General features: G+C 42.5%; 1 protein-coding gene across 2 annotated transcripts in view; it reads left to right on the top strand.

Moving 5' to 3' along the window:
* LOC122759448 (dynein axonemal heavy chain 9-like) overlaps positions 1–16,552 on the top strand; it is a 132,213-nt gene that overhangs the window by 95,520 nt on the left and 20,141 nt on the right. For both annotated transcript variants that reach the window (XM_044014335.1, XM_044014337.1), the window contains 7 exons: positions 2,798–2,962; positions 4,449–4,589; positions 5,669–5,839; positions 6,120–6,242; positions 9,099–9,292; positions 10,649–10,797; positions 13,562–13,689. In XM_044014335.1, coding sequence (XP_043870270.1) covers positions 2,798–2,962; positions 4,449–4,589; positions 5,669–5,839; positions 6,120–6,242; positions 9,099–9,292; positions 10,649–10,797; positions 13,562–13,689 — 1,071 coding nt within the window. The remainder of the gene's footprint in view (positions 1–2,797; positions 2,963–4,448; positions 4,590–5,668; positions 5,840–6,119; positions 6,243–9,098; positions 9,293–10,648; positions 10,798–13,561; positions 13,690–16,552) is intronic.

Below are 16,552 nucleotides of genomic sequence, written 5' to 3'. Positions count from 1 at the left end.
GGCAGGTCCTCATTTCATTTCTAGGAACTGATTAAAGTGTAGGACCAAGATTTAAGTTAAAGTTAGGGTTCGTTATTAACTAACTGGATTTCTTTAGACCAGGGCTGTTCAAAGACTGGGTCGAGACCCACAGATGGGTCACTGGAGACAACATCATTTTACGTTATTTATGTGTAAATGTTAGATAGTGATTCAGAATCGTTCAACCGGCGTACCCTGCATTGTCCCTTTAACAGAGCGGTCTCCATCACACACTCCGTCATCATTTCGCCTGATTGAATGATGGATGTGATCTCAATTTTATTCCAATTAGAGGCTTCTGCTGACGGGTTAATTGTTTGTTTTTCCCCCAGCGAGGGTAATTACGAGTACAATATGCCAGAGGACGGCTAATCGTTAAAAAGTGTCTCATTACCAGATCCTGTCGGGGAATATTTCAGTTTGGACGGCGTTCCCACTCGTCCTCAGTTACATAGAAAGTCACAATCCAGTCACGAGAGCAAAATATCCACCTCTCAAATGAATTCTCTACTTTCTCCTCTTCCTACGTCTTTTCCTTTTTACCTCTCCAGTTTTGTCAGAGGAGAACTTTTTAATCTACAAAGTCAAACGTGAAGGACTTAACAAGGGAGACGCTCAATTAGTCGTAACAATGGTGTAAAATAGCTCCCGTCACAGCAGCAGGAAATACGGTCATAAAGAGAGCAATCAAGCGGCGTGATCTCTTAGACTGTTTGCTCTTCCCCGGCGTGATCTGAGTTAACCGTGTGTCTTTTGTCCTGGGAACATTATCCCACGAGGACGAGGAACACATCCACCCGTCGGCAACCTTTCTGGCAACCTGATTAAACGGCAGTGCCGGAGAGTTATTACCACGCAGCCTGTTAGGGATCGCCAAAAAAAGGAGTACCCTCGGGTATCATCGGTCGCCGCCAAAAACTGGAGTAGGCAAATCTCACTACACAGACCGCCCCCCTCCCTCCTCCTCCTCCTCCTCCATCTCCCGGAATTACAACAGTTCAAAGTTCGGGGAGTTCTTTCATTAAAGGAGACTTCAATAAAACAAAGTCATTACTGAGCCAGAAGACGAGACTTTAATGAAAGACAAAGCGGGCGCGAGAACAACAAAGAGAAAGTGACCGTTGCCCCGCTGACTTTGTTCTTCCCAAATGTCAAGCTTTCTCACAGACGCTTCTTTTCTTTTATTTATTTTCCAGTGAGAACAAAGACACACACACACACAAATAAAACTGTTTGACTTTAGGCTTCATTAGACGTCAGGGTGAACTCATCCACACAGTGAGGTGTGAGTAAACATGTGGTGCCTGTGTTAAACCCATGATGTCATGTCTAAAATGTGTTTGTTGCCACTTTAGGACCTTTTTCAGGCATAAACACCGACACTGTCAGGGCCTGTAGTCGTCATGGAGGCCAAAACTTGGTCCTAATGAGGCAGAACTTCATTTCTGAGGAACTGGTTATAGTTCAGGACTATGATTTAAATTGTGGTTATGGTTAAAGGGGTTAGTTATTAACTAACTGGTTAAGTGATAAGGCTTTCTTTAGACCAGGGTTGTTCAAAGACTGTATCGGGACCCACAGATGAGGCACTGAAGACTTTTTTTTGGGTCCCCCAAACAAATCCCCCAAAACCACATTAAATTAAGCTTTAATTAAATCAGCAAGCCCAATTAATTCACCAAAACTTTATGATTGTTTGTCATTTTTTAAAAGGTTTTGGAAACATAGAATAGAATTTGTTGCCTTTTCTGTCATAAACCCTGACCTTGTCAGGACCCGTAGTCATCATGGAGACTAAAACCTGGTTCTTATTAAGGAGGAACTTGATTTCTGAGGAAGTTTATCCACAATACTTTAATGTCAGGCTGTCGAAGAATAGAAGTCAATGAAGTGTCCTAAGAAGAAAAGCTGCTCAGACCTGAGTGTGTGTGTGTGTGTAGTTTCACCATCAAAGCTCCTTTTCTTCTCGCTTGAATCGACTCATCACAGAGGTCGGGTCGCTCGGCTGAGGTTTGATGTCGGGAACCTGACAGCAGCTGCTTAATCCAGCCCAGAGCGTTTTCCTGTATGAGTCCAGTTAGCCGATGCAAAGCATATTGATTAGCTTTGCCTTTGAGATGCCCTTCAGTGTTCGCGGCGTCATATTGACCCAACACCTTGAAGGTCTCCCACCGCCTCAGATTATGAAAAGGCCAGAGAAGATCCTGACGACAAGCGTTAAAGACCAAACAAGATCAAGATGAGCAGCGGCAATCCAGATCAAGGTCACACCAAGACCCCTAAGGAACAAGTAGAGAGCAAGACAGCGACAGACCAAAACGGTCATGACCAACACAACAATTTGTCAAGACCAAGACAAGACTGAGACCCTAGGGGGACAGAGTCATTGGGAAGACCCAGGTAAAGCAAGACTGAATAAAGACCAATTCTAGACTTTACAGTGACCAGACAAGACCAAGACTTTTAGGGACCAAGTCAAGAGCAAGACCAGGGTAGGGCAAGTGTGAGTCATGACCAAGATCAGACCGTAGAAAGACCAAGTCCAACAAGAGTTTTAGCAACTGAGACAGTCTATCGCAAGATCTCGGCAGAGCATGACCAGAGTCAAGACCAAAACCTGAGTTTACAGTGTCTAAGACAAGACCAAGACTAAGGCAGGACAAGAACAGGTCATGACTAAGACCAGAGTGTACCAAGATCAAGACCAAGACCAAGAGGTCTTCATTACTAACCTACAGAGCTTAAAAATTCTGTTGTTTTCTGTCTTGTCTCTCAGTCCGACCTGACGAAGCAGCAGAACAGCTTCAAGATCACCCTAAAGACCCTGGAGGACAACCTGCTCTCACGCTTGTCCTCTGCTTCTGGAAACTTCCTGGGTGACACGGAACTGGTGGAAAACCTGGAGACAACGAAGCGCACGGCCGCCGAGATCGAAGAGAAGGTCCCCTTTTCTTTTTTCATCTATCTAATAACGAGGAAACAGAGTCCAGAGGCGGTGCTGAAGTCCACTTCTCTTTAAATTATATTCTGAGATTAATGTGTACCTCCTGATTTAGCTTTAAATGTGGAGATTTGCTTTACAAAAACCCACTGACTTGACACCAGCCTACACAGGTTCTACGTGGCTCATATTCTCAGTACATCCTCTCTTTTATTTTCTTGTATTTACTTGACTTGTAATTTAATGCGATGCCACATTTTCCTTCTTCTCTCTGAATTGACTCGTCTCGTGTCAGCTCAGTTTATAATCTCTGCTTATAAGATTTACTGCAGTCTCTGATATTTCACAGTACTTTCTGAAGCCTGCTTAGAGCCCACGTGACCACCAGGAGGGGCCCTCTAGTGCATTTAATTATGTTGTTGTTTTATTCTGTTGTTATTCTGTTGTTTGTGTATGATGACTGAGTTTTTTTTAATATTTGACATAGTTTTCACACAAAGTTACAGTTCCATTTATTATTTAAGTTGTTTATTTTGTTCAATGCAGTCTTTTGTGCATTTGTCAATTAACGGGGTGCTGTTTTACTAAGTTATTGGACTTTCATTGGAGTGTTATTCTTTTATTTAATGTCAATATAATATCATTTATGATACTTTCTTTTCTTTAATTGTTGTTGCGCTTTCGCACAATTTTTCATCAATTTACATTTTAGTTAGCGCTGCAACAAACGACTATTTTCTTAAACAATTAATCTGTCGATTACAGTGACCAAGTCAGGACCAAGACCAGACCAAGACTTGTAGGGACCGAACAAGAGCAAGACTAGACTATGGGAGGGCAAGTGTGAGTCATGACCAAGACTTAATTGTAGAGAGACCAAGACTTTTAGGGAGCAGATTGTACCAAGATCAAGGCCAGACCACGATTTGATTTTCAAGGCTCAGTCAAGAGCAAGACCGGGGCAGGGCAAGGCACTCAAGAGCGGAACCCAAGTGTAATGAGACCAAAACAAGACCAAGATTGGACTGAGACACAGTCAATAGCAAGATCTAAGCTGGACATGACAGTCGAGAGTTTACAGTGTCCAAGACGAGACCAAAACCGTTTTTTCTTGATAATCCAGTACTTAAATGTAAAATGTCAGAAAATGTTGATCAGTGTTTCTCAAACCTGGAAATGATGACATTCTCCAATTTATTAATGATTTCTTTGTTACATGGAGCAAAGAAACTGGAAAATATTGACATTTAAGAAGCTGAAAAATCTACTACTAACTATTTTTTAATTTTGTCACTTTTCACTCAGCTGACACCATTTTGGCCTCGCAGTATTCCGCCATTTTGAAATGAAACCCCACTCTTCTATGATCAGAAACACATTTGTCATGTTGTGACTGATGAATCCTCCGTCTGTATGGCAGTATATACGTGTGTGTGTGTGTGTGTGTGTCTGATGTCCCACCTCCTGTGTTTGCTCTCTTCCTCAGGTGAAGGAAGCCAAGGTGACGGAGGCCAAAATCAACGAGGCTCGCGAACACTACCGACCGGCGGCGGCGCGCGCTTCCTTGTTGTACTTCATAATGAACGACCTCAATAAAATCCACCCCATGTACCAGTTCTCTCTGAAGGTAGGCCGTCCGTCTGTTGACCTGACAGACGTGTTTCCTGAGACCCCTCTTTACACTCACTCTCCTGTTCCTCCCCTCTCTGCTCGCCGTGTTATGCTCTTTGTCGTGCTCTTATTGTGTTTGCGGCTCCCTGATGTGGTTATGTAGAGGATAATGTCTCTCATATTGTCAGCCGGCGAGAGAGTGCCGAGAAGGCGGTGGCGGCGGCGGGCCTGAGATATGGTTTGCAATCACTCGCGACTCCGCAGGACGCCGATCCGTTCTCCAGTTATTTCCCAGCGTAATCGAATGAAAACACATTCAGAGTTTACACACCTCTGACCCTGTGAATGAAATAAGAAAAGTGTGTGTGTGTGTGTGTGTGTGCGCGTGCGCGTGCGCGCTGCTCACACCAGGTTAGAGCAGCGTGAGACTTATTCTATTTCCTTTAGTGATGTTTCACCAACATTTGAAATAAAAATGAACAATAAGCTAAGTAAGTCACGTCACTCTGGTGCTTTTCACTTTCCAAAAACATGTAGACAATGTAGAATAGAATAGAGTAGAAATACTTGTGTTTCTACTCTATGTTTTAACATAGCAGCAATACAAACAAATATTAGAAACATAAAATGTAAAATGTGCAACAGTGGGGAAAAAAAATAGTGCAATAATAAAGGAGTGCAATGTCATACTGTATGTCACGGAGAGAAAATGTGCATTGTGCAAATGCAGAGCAGGTTTTTTTTGTAAGAAACTCCAGACGGTGATAATTCTGTGTCTTAAATTTGATTCAAAGTCTCCTTACATATCCTTAAAGATGAGATTTCACCCTTAAATTTCTTAATAACATGTAGGTCAATGTGTTTTTATTTGACAATATATAATCTTGTGGTGAATAAAGGTGTAAGTTGAACATCCCACAGTGTCACACGATTTAGTTATCAAATGTATTTTTTAATTGATAAAAAAAAAAACAGCTATTAAATCGTCAACATGAGCCACAAATCAACACAATCCACTTATGGATGAATTCGATTTATTGGTTTATTTATACGTCGTTGTGTTGTGACAGTGTCCCGCGTGTCGTGTGTCCTCAGGCGTTCAGCGTCGTCTTCCAGAAGGCGGTGTCCAAGGCCGAGCCAGACGAGGCTCTGAAGCAGCGGGTGTCCAACCTAATTGACAGCATCACGTCCTCGGTCTTCCAGTACACCACCAGAGGCCTGTTCGAGTGTGACAAGCTCACGTACATCGCTCAGCTCGCCTTCCAGGTAAGACAAAAACAAGGACGGCGGTATCATCTCCTGCGTGGTTTGTTCCAGAACAAGCTGGCAGTCGAGTCCTGCTCTGATGTTCCTGCAGATCAGAGCACCTGTCTGGATCTAATCAAGTGGAAAGGAAATGGAGTCTGTGTGTGTGTGTGTGTGTGTGTGTGTGTGTGTGTGTGTGTGTGTGTGTGTGTGTGTGTGTGTGTGTGTGTGTGTGTGTGTGTGTGTGTGCTGCAAAGCAACAACACCTTCAAACACGTCCATGTTTTCTTTGTGTCTCCAGATTCTCCTCATGAATAAAGAAATAAACCCCGAAGAGCTGGACTTCCTTCTGAGATACCCTGTCCTACCAGGTGTGACATCACCTGTGGACTTCCTCTCACATCACTCCTGGGGAGGAATCAAGGTACAGACGTGGAGAACAGGAATGAGTCAAATAACTTCTGTCCCAATCCTTTAGATATATTTTTAGTTTTCATACCTGTAGCAAATGTTTGGTTTCTTCGTTAGTAATTGCTATTACTATTTTTTAAAATGACTTACAGTGAGTTGATTATGGTAAATTTTCATCATTGAAACAATTGCAAATGGAAAGAATCAACTTGAAAATGCTATCTAGCTTGCTAGCATACTGTCCTAGTGACAGGAGCTTGTCAATAAATGATTAAATCGCAAATCTCAATCTACGAGCCACAGTTAGTCTCCAAAATGTCTTTATATAAAGAGGTTTAATCAACAAAATAGCCCAAATACTTAGCTACAGCTAAACCTCAACAAGGAACATGTTAGCATGACAGTGCATTCACACCAAACACACTTTTGGCTAGCTACAGTAGCTCACGTAGCATTTTTCTGATTCTTAACTGGAGCTAATGTCTGTTCGCTAATGTCTTCAAACATCAGCTAAGATCTCTCAAGCAGCTGCTCGTACATCCCAAAATACAAAGCTGATGCAACCTCCTGACAAATGTTGTGAAAATCTCCCAGTTAGGTGCAAGAATGAAATATCAGAGAAATGTTACTTTAGCACTTATTTTTTGCTGTAGTTGTTGCTCGTGGTGTAATCTCAGTGTAATTGAAGTCCATTTTCTCGGTTTCACCACCACCTTCGGTCCAGTCTGACAGTGTGTGTGTGATTCTCCGCGATGCCCCCGCCCTCGGGCTTCATTTTATCGGCGGTACAACTCCCTCTTAAAAGGACAGACGGTGACACAAAATTCTGTGAGGTTCCCTCGCCTGTCAGAATAGTTTAGCAGCAAACCAAACCCTGGCAGTAGCTGCGGTTTCCTCTTTTTGCCTCGATCTCGTGTACTCATGAATTTTTCAATCGGTGCTGCCCGTGGAATGTTAACTTAACCCAAATCCCTCCAAGGATTTTAGACACGGGCCTTTCTTTTTTTCCTCTAACTGCTCTCAACCCTTGCCCGCCGATGTTTAAAGCGCCTGCTAATCAAATTGTGTCACTTGATTTTCTTATTGGAGTTGGTAACATAATCAGCTGGAAAGCTTTAAAAGGACGGATAAGATCCACTGATTGCTCGGGCTTTTCTTGACGATATTAGCGGGAGTGGAAATCCCACGAGGCTCTGCGTGTGTTCTCCCCTCACCGCGGGGCCGAGAGGTTGCCCGACTGTCTGTGGTAATTAAACCAACTGAATTGAAGTGTTGAGGGTGGAACTTAAATTAAGATGGACGACGCTGCTCCACCTCCTCTTACTGTTAAAAAAACAAAAGCTAGAATATCTGGAATGCTGCAGCTCAAGAAGGTTTCAGGTTTGAAGTTTGAGTTGAGCTGTCATAACATAACAGGGATTCCCAAACACTGGGTTGGGACCCACAGATGGGTCGTGGGAGATTTATTTTGGGCCCCCCCCAAACGAATTGTTGCTGAATTGTCCCAAAACTTTTAGTTAAGATATATGTGTATGTGTGTTTGTAATTGACCAAGTATCTCTCGTGTTACAGGTCGAGTAATCGTTTGGTCCATAAAATGTCAGAAAACGTTAAACATTTACCAGTGTTTGTCAAACCCGGAAATGATGATGTTCTCGAATATTCTCTTTTAATGATTTATTTGTTATCTAAGCAAAGAAACCAGAAAATATTCACATTTAAGAAGCTAAATCTATCAGAAATCTTGTTTTAATCACAAAAAAGGCTTTAATTGAGTAATTGTTTCAGCTCAGTCTGTGGTGGTGCCTCCTTCTTTCCCTACCACCAGGGGGCAGGCTCTTTTCTTTAAACCACTCGTCTTCACTGCAATAAGTAGCTTTAAGTCTTTATTATAATATACATGCTAACTCCAACTCTGGTCGGATCAGGTTGCAAATTCAGGTCTTTTTGGTTGTAAGTCAACAGTGCTAGCCACATCTCTGTGATAATTTAGCACATACATGCATTAGTTAGAAGTGATGCTAACAGCATCTTAATTAGCTACACATTCGACCATAACGAGTTGTTACATCTTAGTCTAGTTTTGCCTGTTGTTCTGTTAGCATCAGCAGAAATGTTAACCTAGCTAAAGTTCTGCCCCACATGTAGTATGTTCTAATGTTTCATGGTGAAGCTCATGTTGCTGCTTGCTAGGGGTTACCCCCGTTTAGTCACAACTACTTTTTTAATGAGCAACGTTTCTATTAGATTTAGCCAAGATGGCTGCCAGGTAAACAACGTCAAAAGTAATCAGTACCGGCTCTGTCGTAATTAGAAAATATTCGGAATTTTGACATTTGGGAAGTATTCCTAGCATTGTTCTACTCCTGAAGTGAAGTTTGTCCAGATGTTTATTGATACTTTGGTACTGACCTGTGAGGAACTGCTACCAATTAGTACCAGAAGAGCTGAAATCATGGATATTTATAATTCCATAGAGTCTTTGCTGTCTGAAGGCTCCAGGACAGTACAGCAGACAGCTCGCAGAGTTTGTGTAGCGCAGTCGTCAGGGAGTGAACCTGCTCGAGGCTGCTCTGCGTGACGCTCCTCAGCTGAGAGATAAGGTGTCTGTCAGCTGCAGCCGCACAATAAACCTCCACTGCTTCTGCAAACGGATGCACATTCAGTCCTGCCCACCCACCCGCCGTACCCCCGCAATATGAGAGGGATGGTGTTTACTCAGCGTTTCCGTTTGAATAAATATTATTTATGTGAGTGTGTGACTCCTGTCCGGTGTTTTAACGTGTCCAAAAAGACACCAGTTCTTTCTGCTGCATATTGCCAAAGTTTTCAAGATCCTGAGTCGTTATTTCTTCCCTTTTTCCACCAGGCGCTGTCATCCATGGAAGACTTTAGAAACCTGGACAAAGACATCGAAGGTTCAGCCAAACTGTGGAAGAAATTTGTGGAGTGTGGGTGTCCGGAGAGAGAGAAATTCCCCCAGGAGTGGAAGAACAAGACCTCGCTGCAGAAGCTGTGCATGATGAGGGCCCTGAGACCCGACCGCATGACGTACGCCATCAGGTGAGAGGTGGAAGCGTTGGCTTGACATTTTGCTCTGCGATCTGTGAACAAGGGCGCTGACCTCTGCCGGTGAAAGGTCACGGGTTAAACTCTTTAACCTTTGGCTTGAAAATCCGAGCTGACAGGGCACCTGAGCTCGCTGCTGCTGCTGCTGCTGCTGCTGCTGCTGCTGCTGCTGCTGCTGCTGTTTGTCCCTGCAAGGCTACGGCGTAATTGCAGCTATTTTTGTGCCTCAGACAATCAGTGTGCCTCATTAATACAAGATGGGTAAGAAAAAAAGGTGTTTAAATTCTTCTTCCTGCAACAACACAATTATATGAAACTTGAGGATCTGGTCTGACTGGACACGTTCAAAGTGCTCTTAAATGACTTTGATTCTTTATTCTGTATATTTTAAGTGCATTTTAATCATTTAATGCTGTTTTCTACATGTTTGAATAGTGTTCTAACCGCTTCCCGTCTATAACCTGGAGCCAGGATTTTGATCTCTTATTAAAAATAATAACAAAACAAGAGACTAGAAACATAGTGATGCTAGTTAGCATTTGGGTAACGTTAGTGGAAAGAAACTTTTTCCAGAACAATTTAGCATTGTAGTGTTTATACTGCTAAATTATCACAACCACTTATTTGCCCTAACCCTAACAGAGTATATATATATAGGCAGTCGTGATGTGAGCTAGCATTAGGTTGAACCATTTATATATTCTGTACAGCACTTTGGTCCACTGTGGATTGTTTAAAGTGCTTAACAAAAAAAGTTGGATTGGTTAACATTGGTGCTAAATGCAGGGAAAAAGAGGAAAATTAAACTTTCTGGAAACTTTTTACTTACTCATAAATGCGACATGACCTTTAATTCTCCTGTAAAAACAGTCCAGTTTGAATGTAGCATGTTTGCAATAGTGACGCTAGCTAGCATTTGACTATATGAATATATACTTTATTAATTTGGCTAACGTTAGCGCTTCATGTAAGGAAAATTAAGAAACTTTTTCCAGAACACTTTAGCATCGTAATGTTCATACAACTTAATCATTACAGATTTTTGACACTTCCGATGTCATAAAAGTGACATGACAGTTTGCTGTTGTTTTTCATCTTCATCATTTTTATGTAATTTATATAATTTATATTAGCTTTACATTTTCAACAAAGGAAAAATGTATGATGTCTCTCAAAAGATTTAAATTAAAAGAAAAACTTTGAGTGGAGTTAATATTCCCTGACAAGTAGCTGTCAGTCAACTTCAGGCGCCTTGTTTAAGACTCTTTAAGTTGTCCAGCGTGTTGGTTTAAGATAATAAAACTGTGTGGAGGAGAACTGAGTCATATTCTTTTCCCCTCCCCTCCACAGAGACTTTGTAGAGGAGAAGCTGGGAAGCAAGTACGTGATTGGCAGATCCCTGGACTTCGCCGTCTCCTTTGAAGAGTCCGGTCCTGCTACGCCCATGTTCTTCATCCTCTCTCCCGGAGTTGACCCTTTGAAGGATGTGGAGAAACACGGTAAAGCCTCTCATGTGCTTGATGTTTCGGGGGGGGGTGGGGAACACGTTTTTGGTAGGAGAAGCCCGTTGAAGTTCAGTGCGGGGGCAAACCGGCGTCTTTGATTATCGCTCGGCATCAGGTAGAGGAGAAGACTCGGCCGTGATATCAGGCCATCGCTGCCAAACAGAACACGACAGGCTCAAGGCAGATTGAAGAGATTACACTAAAGGTCACTAATATATGAGACAGCACTGCTGGTGTATTAGGGGGCAGTGGGAAGTAAATGTCATCGGTTTTTAGAGTTACTTTACATTCCTTTGTGAATAATACGGATGTGAGGAGAGGACGTGCTGGGGATTTCACCCTTTTTTAAAGAGCATTTATTTTAGATCATCATCATATCTGAAGAAAACATCTCAAGGGAACACTTTCAAATTTAAATAAAATATCAGTCGTCTGAGGGGGAAAAAAACAGCTAATAGTAACCATGGCAACTGCCGATTTGGGGCGACACATCGACCAAACTCAAAACCACCTCCCGCTTCTGAAATCACCGGTGTGGAAATAGTGTCCGTTACCCGTGAGTTTTGTGAGAAACTATGGTGTGTAAACTACGTTATGAGTGTGCAGCAAAGCACAGGAAGTCTCCACATGCGTCATAAGGACGTAGACGTACCTACAAACACGAGTCTTCTGTCCTCATTTGGAGCAAAAACGTCCTCAAAATGCAACTAAACTAAAGCGATACCTAGAGTTTGTAGTAGACCTTATTCAGTGGTGACTGTGCTGCTGGATTGAAATGAATTTAATGAACATACTGGAACCACGCTACGGAATGCCAAGCAGGTCACAACTTACTACAAAGGTGTTTCCTTCCATGTTATTTGGACAGCCAAAGTTTTTCATAAATCAACCATCTCTTCCTCACATATATGTCGAACGAGTCGTTTGACAGATTTTAAAATTGGTATATGACTTAATAACGTTACTAGACTTTGATGATCCCTTCTGTTCGCCCACAGGATTCGGCATGCGTACTTCTCATTACCGTAACTCTTAGACTTTTTGCAATATCTTAAAAGATTCAATGACCCTCATGTAGAGGACGAAGCACTAGAAGACAGGTAGTTGGATACGGGAAAGCAGAGAAATAGAGGTGTAATTACGCATACAGTTGTCATTGTGATAGAACCTCAGGACTTCCACGCAACAACCGCCCAATCACAGACGAGATTCGCCAGCATCTCAACACCGTAATTCCTAAACAGTTCCAAGTTGTCTTGGAAAAAAGGGGCAAAACTCACTCATTGAACATTTTCGACAATTCTACAGCCTTAAAATCTAAATAAATCCAGACGGCCTCAATATCATGATGGTCATAAGAGGGTTAACTTGTGTCAGCACATTCTGTCCTTGAATTTGAGGGAATTTGTCCTGCAAAAGTCCTTGATGTCAACTAATGTGTGGGGAACCCTTTTAAAATGAACCACAGTCATATTTGTTAGTCCTTCATCACCAAATAAATCCATACCATACTTTGATTTCAGCGTGTCGCTGTTATATTTGATGCCTCTTCCTTACAAAGACTGCAGCAGCAGCAGCAGCAGCAGTAGTAGTAGCAGGAGCAGCAGCAGCAGCAGCAGGTGGTTAAATCTGGCATCCACAGACTTTTCATCCCCTGCACTGAAATGTGCCGTCGCCTCTAAATGTGATAAAAGGGTGTTTCTCCTGCCGGAGCCGCCCGCAAGCAGCGTGATTATCGATTATCTCACGGCCTCATTCTTAACGCATCAAAGCCGAGAGTAACCACCACCGGCGGCTACGGGCGTGGAGAGAACGTGTGGATGATGAGTCACAGCAGCAGCAGCAGCAGCAGCAGCAGCAGTTTGAACCAAGAACAGTTGCTTTATTTTCCCATTACAGCTCCGACTATTGGCTTTTCTCATTGGTACTAGGCTTCAGTTAGATTTTCATTAGATAGATGATATGATCTTGTTTGCTCTGCAGGCGACTGATATCCCAGAGTCACACCTTCACTATCCGCCTGCTTTCAGTAATGAACCAGATGAGTAATTATACAGTTTGAATGAAATCGCCGGGCCATCGCTGACACGTACGTCAATTTCCGAGAATCGGATATCGGCCTTATCTCCACACAGCTTGTGCGTTTTTATTTAAAAACAAGGTGATACGTTTTTTTGTTTTTTTGTGACACATGTAGGCGATCGCATCGTTTGATATCAACGCTCAGAACACCGTGATATCAAACGCTCCCTGTGGTTTTTACTTTTCCAGATATATATATATATGTATATGTAGATTTTTATAAATTTTTACCTGGATCAACAAATCTCATTAACTAGATCCACCGTGGGAAAAAAGAGGAAAAATCTGAAAGACTTTCTTTATTGAGCTGCTAACCGCTACGATAACTTCTATTGGCTACGTGAAGACAAGTTAGCAGATATTACTTTGGACATCTGGGCTAAGACGCCATCTTCTACTTGAGTTCCAACATAAGACGTGAGAATGGAGCTTTTTTACGGCCAGAAAGATATTGGGTAAATTTAGCTAAATGAAAAAGTCGATAGCTAATGCATTTCTTTTGCTCTCCACATAAACTGTGGGCAGCTCAAACCTGATTGGACAACCTCAAAATTGAAGAAATATTTAAAGCTATATTATGACCAAAATGTTACTCCAATGTGTGTCCAAGTTAAAAAATATTCATTTAAAGATTATGTCTTGCGTCCCCCTCACACTTCCATGTGTTTTCTTTCAGGAAAGAAGCTGGGCTTCACCTTCGACAACAAGAACTTCCACAATGTTTCTCTGGGTCAAGGTCAGGAGGTCGTCGCCGAGCAGGCCCTCACTTTGGCAGCGGAGAACGGCCACTGGGTCATTTTACAGGTACAGCACACACCCGCACACATAATGCACTGTGTGTAGTGTATAAACCATAAAAGCTAGCTAAAAATGTGTTTAATAAAGTCTGAGATCCAGGAACTGAAGCCAGAGTCGTTGTGAGAACGTATGTCACTGTGAGACACAAACCGTCTTTGACAAAACACATTTTAGCATTAGTTCTCGTTGGCAGGTGCTTATTTAATAACCGTGTGCCACAATAAACACACACACGTGTAAAACTCACTGCTCAAATGGGGGAAACTTCCTGGTGCGAAAACACCACCATTAGACTGACACTGACGTGTCTCTGTGGACACAGAATGTTTAAATTATAAGTTAGTTAGTTTTTTATTAATCCCCTTAGGGAAAGTATTCCATCCTAGAATTAGGAGCAGTGGGCTGCCACACTGAGTAGCGCCCAGGGAGCCTTGCTCAGGGGTACCCTAGCCCTTTTTGGCCAGGTGGGGATTTGAACCGGCGACCCTCTGGTTACAAGTCAAGTTCCCTTTCCACTTGGCCACGGGCTGCCCAATTATGGTTCTATATCTAATATAAAGGAGGTAGGGTTCATTGATTATACTGCTGTCAGCCACCAGGAGGTGATGCATATGTGGCATTCATGTTTTTGACATGTTTAATGTTATTAATGTCATATATAGTACTGTATTCAATCTGATGCACAGGAAACTGGTAAATTCACCGTGAACTAAAAACACCAGTGGTTCCCAAAGCCTGGGTTGAGATCCACAAATAGGTCATGGAGATGTTTTTTGGGGTCTCCCCAAACAAATTGGCAGAATTTTACCAACGTTTTAGTTCATATTTATGTGGTCCCCATATAGAAAGTTTAGGAAACACTGCCTCATACTGTATGTATAAATGTATTAGAGTAAAGATCTAATTATGATTCATGGCAAAAAACACCTTAATATGATCATTGCTCACTAGAATGTTCTATATGTTAAACTCATGATGATCATGAATACATCATGAAGAATAGTTTTGCATTAAAAGAAACTGTCATATTATAAACAAACAGTGATATCTATAACACGTTGAGGATTTCCTCTGTTTGGATGAGGTTTCCATTATGTGTGTGTGTGTGTGTGTGTGTGTGTTGTGAATGAGTCCGCTTGTATTATCATATTTGCGTTTCCACTCCACTTTTTTTTGTCCGCATTGAAGGGGAAGAATTTAATTTTCTGTGGTGATGGCAGCTTTATACAGTACGCACTATCTACAGCCACCGTGTCTGTTCCTCTCTTATCTGGAGGGCAAAGCTGGTGCCTTTTTTTTTTTGCATTTTAAGTGGGAAACATTGATGGAATTTCAATGGGTGAAGTATTGACGGATATGAGCCGCAGAACCCCGCCCACTGCAAGACCAAACCTTTTTCTTTTTAATCCGTGCAGGCCGCATACATAGACAAGCACTTGTTTAATTACCTTTGCATGAGAATCCGGATCGATGGGCTTTAAAAAGGCCTCGTCCCCCTGGCAACAAACCTCCCACTCGCTCTATCATCAGCTGTCCGTTTGTCTGCCTGCTGCGAGCCACCCCCGTGGCACTGGCAGGGGGAGGGGGAGGAAACCAAAGTGGAGAGAGGGAGGGAGGCGTCATATTCTCACCTCTTATGTTTGTATCTGCGGCTAAGACGCTCCATTATATCACCCTCTCCTAACCCATCCACCTCCACCACATACAGTTACTTATCATTTTCCTGCGACATAACCTCCCATCAATCCTCGCCGTCCACCTTCGGTGTCTCGCCGGCCAGGTTTCGGCTCCCATCAGCTGAGGGCCGGGTCAATGTGCCGGTTCCCTCTCGCAGACGGGTAATTATACCACAGAAAAGAGCAGCTCCTCGCTCAGATGAGTCTGCCAGACAGAGATGCGGAAACTCTGAAAGCAGCCCGTTGGGATGGAGAATGGAGAAGGCAATCAATCGGACAGATTGGAGCTGAATATCACACACACAGAGGCCGGGCATTGGGAATCGAGTGGCCAGTTTCTCCACATATTTACTGCTAAAGCCGCCTCATTTGCAGAAAGAATGCGACAGAAAGTGTTCCGTCGTGACGTGGAAATGAAGCTCTGAACAGCGTGAGCTCTTTTCTTTGCTTTGAGGGAGCGGATTGTGCTGCCTCAAACTTCCAGGTTTTTCTCTTTTTTCCCCTCAGAAAGTCTGATTTTTTTTCATCTGTACATATTGCACTACATTTGCTGTAGGTCACCTTACTAATATAATATATTTATTAGTTGTACATATAACCTGTTAAGAGAATAGTTTTTCAGGCAAGATTGAGCAGAACAATCAAGCTTTTTGTTCTTTGTTTGCAGAAATAGACTTTTATAAGTTCATGTTTGTGAGAAAAACTTCTTTTAGCCCCGGATGGGGGAAGAGGACACTAAAGTCATTCATTCTCCTGTGAAGCTACAGCCAATGCAGCTGCTAGCTGTTAGCTACCATGACCAGATACTTTGGTATTGATGTTTTTGACATTAGCAGCTACCGTAGCAACACTATGGCATCAACATTTGACGTTAGCAGCTACTGTAGCCAGATGTCATTAGCTGCCACAGTAGCTGCTAGCTTCTGTGATGTATAATCACAGGTAGGACATGAAAACGAACACATTTAGTCACCACTCATTTGAAGCATCCACGGCTTCTTCTTCCATTCATTGATTTACCAAGTCTTCCTCATTAACTTGTACCAATAAACAAACATCGTGAACAATTCTCGTGACACAACTCATTAAAAATGGCTGCTGAAAAAGTATAATACAACGAGTTTGCTTCCGAGAAATCTTGTGCTGAATCTTTCCTTTGGTTCTGTGAATATAAAGTGAACCACTGTCATTTT

The sequence above is a fragment of the Solea senegalensis genome, linkage group LG18, assembly GCF_019176455.1.
Source record: "Solea senegalensis isolate Sse05_10M linkage group LG18, IFAPA_SoseM_1, whole genome shotgun sequence".
Lineage (NCBI taxonomy): Eukaryota > Metazoa > Chordata > Actinopteri > Pleuronectiformes > Soleidae > Solea > Solea senegalensis.
Note: the sequence above shows the minus strand (reverse complement) of the source record. Positions and strands in the feature narration are given on the sequence as shown.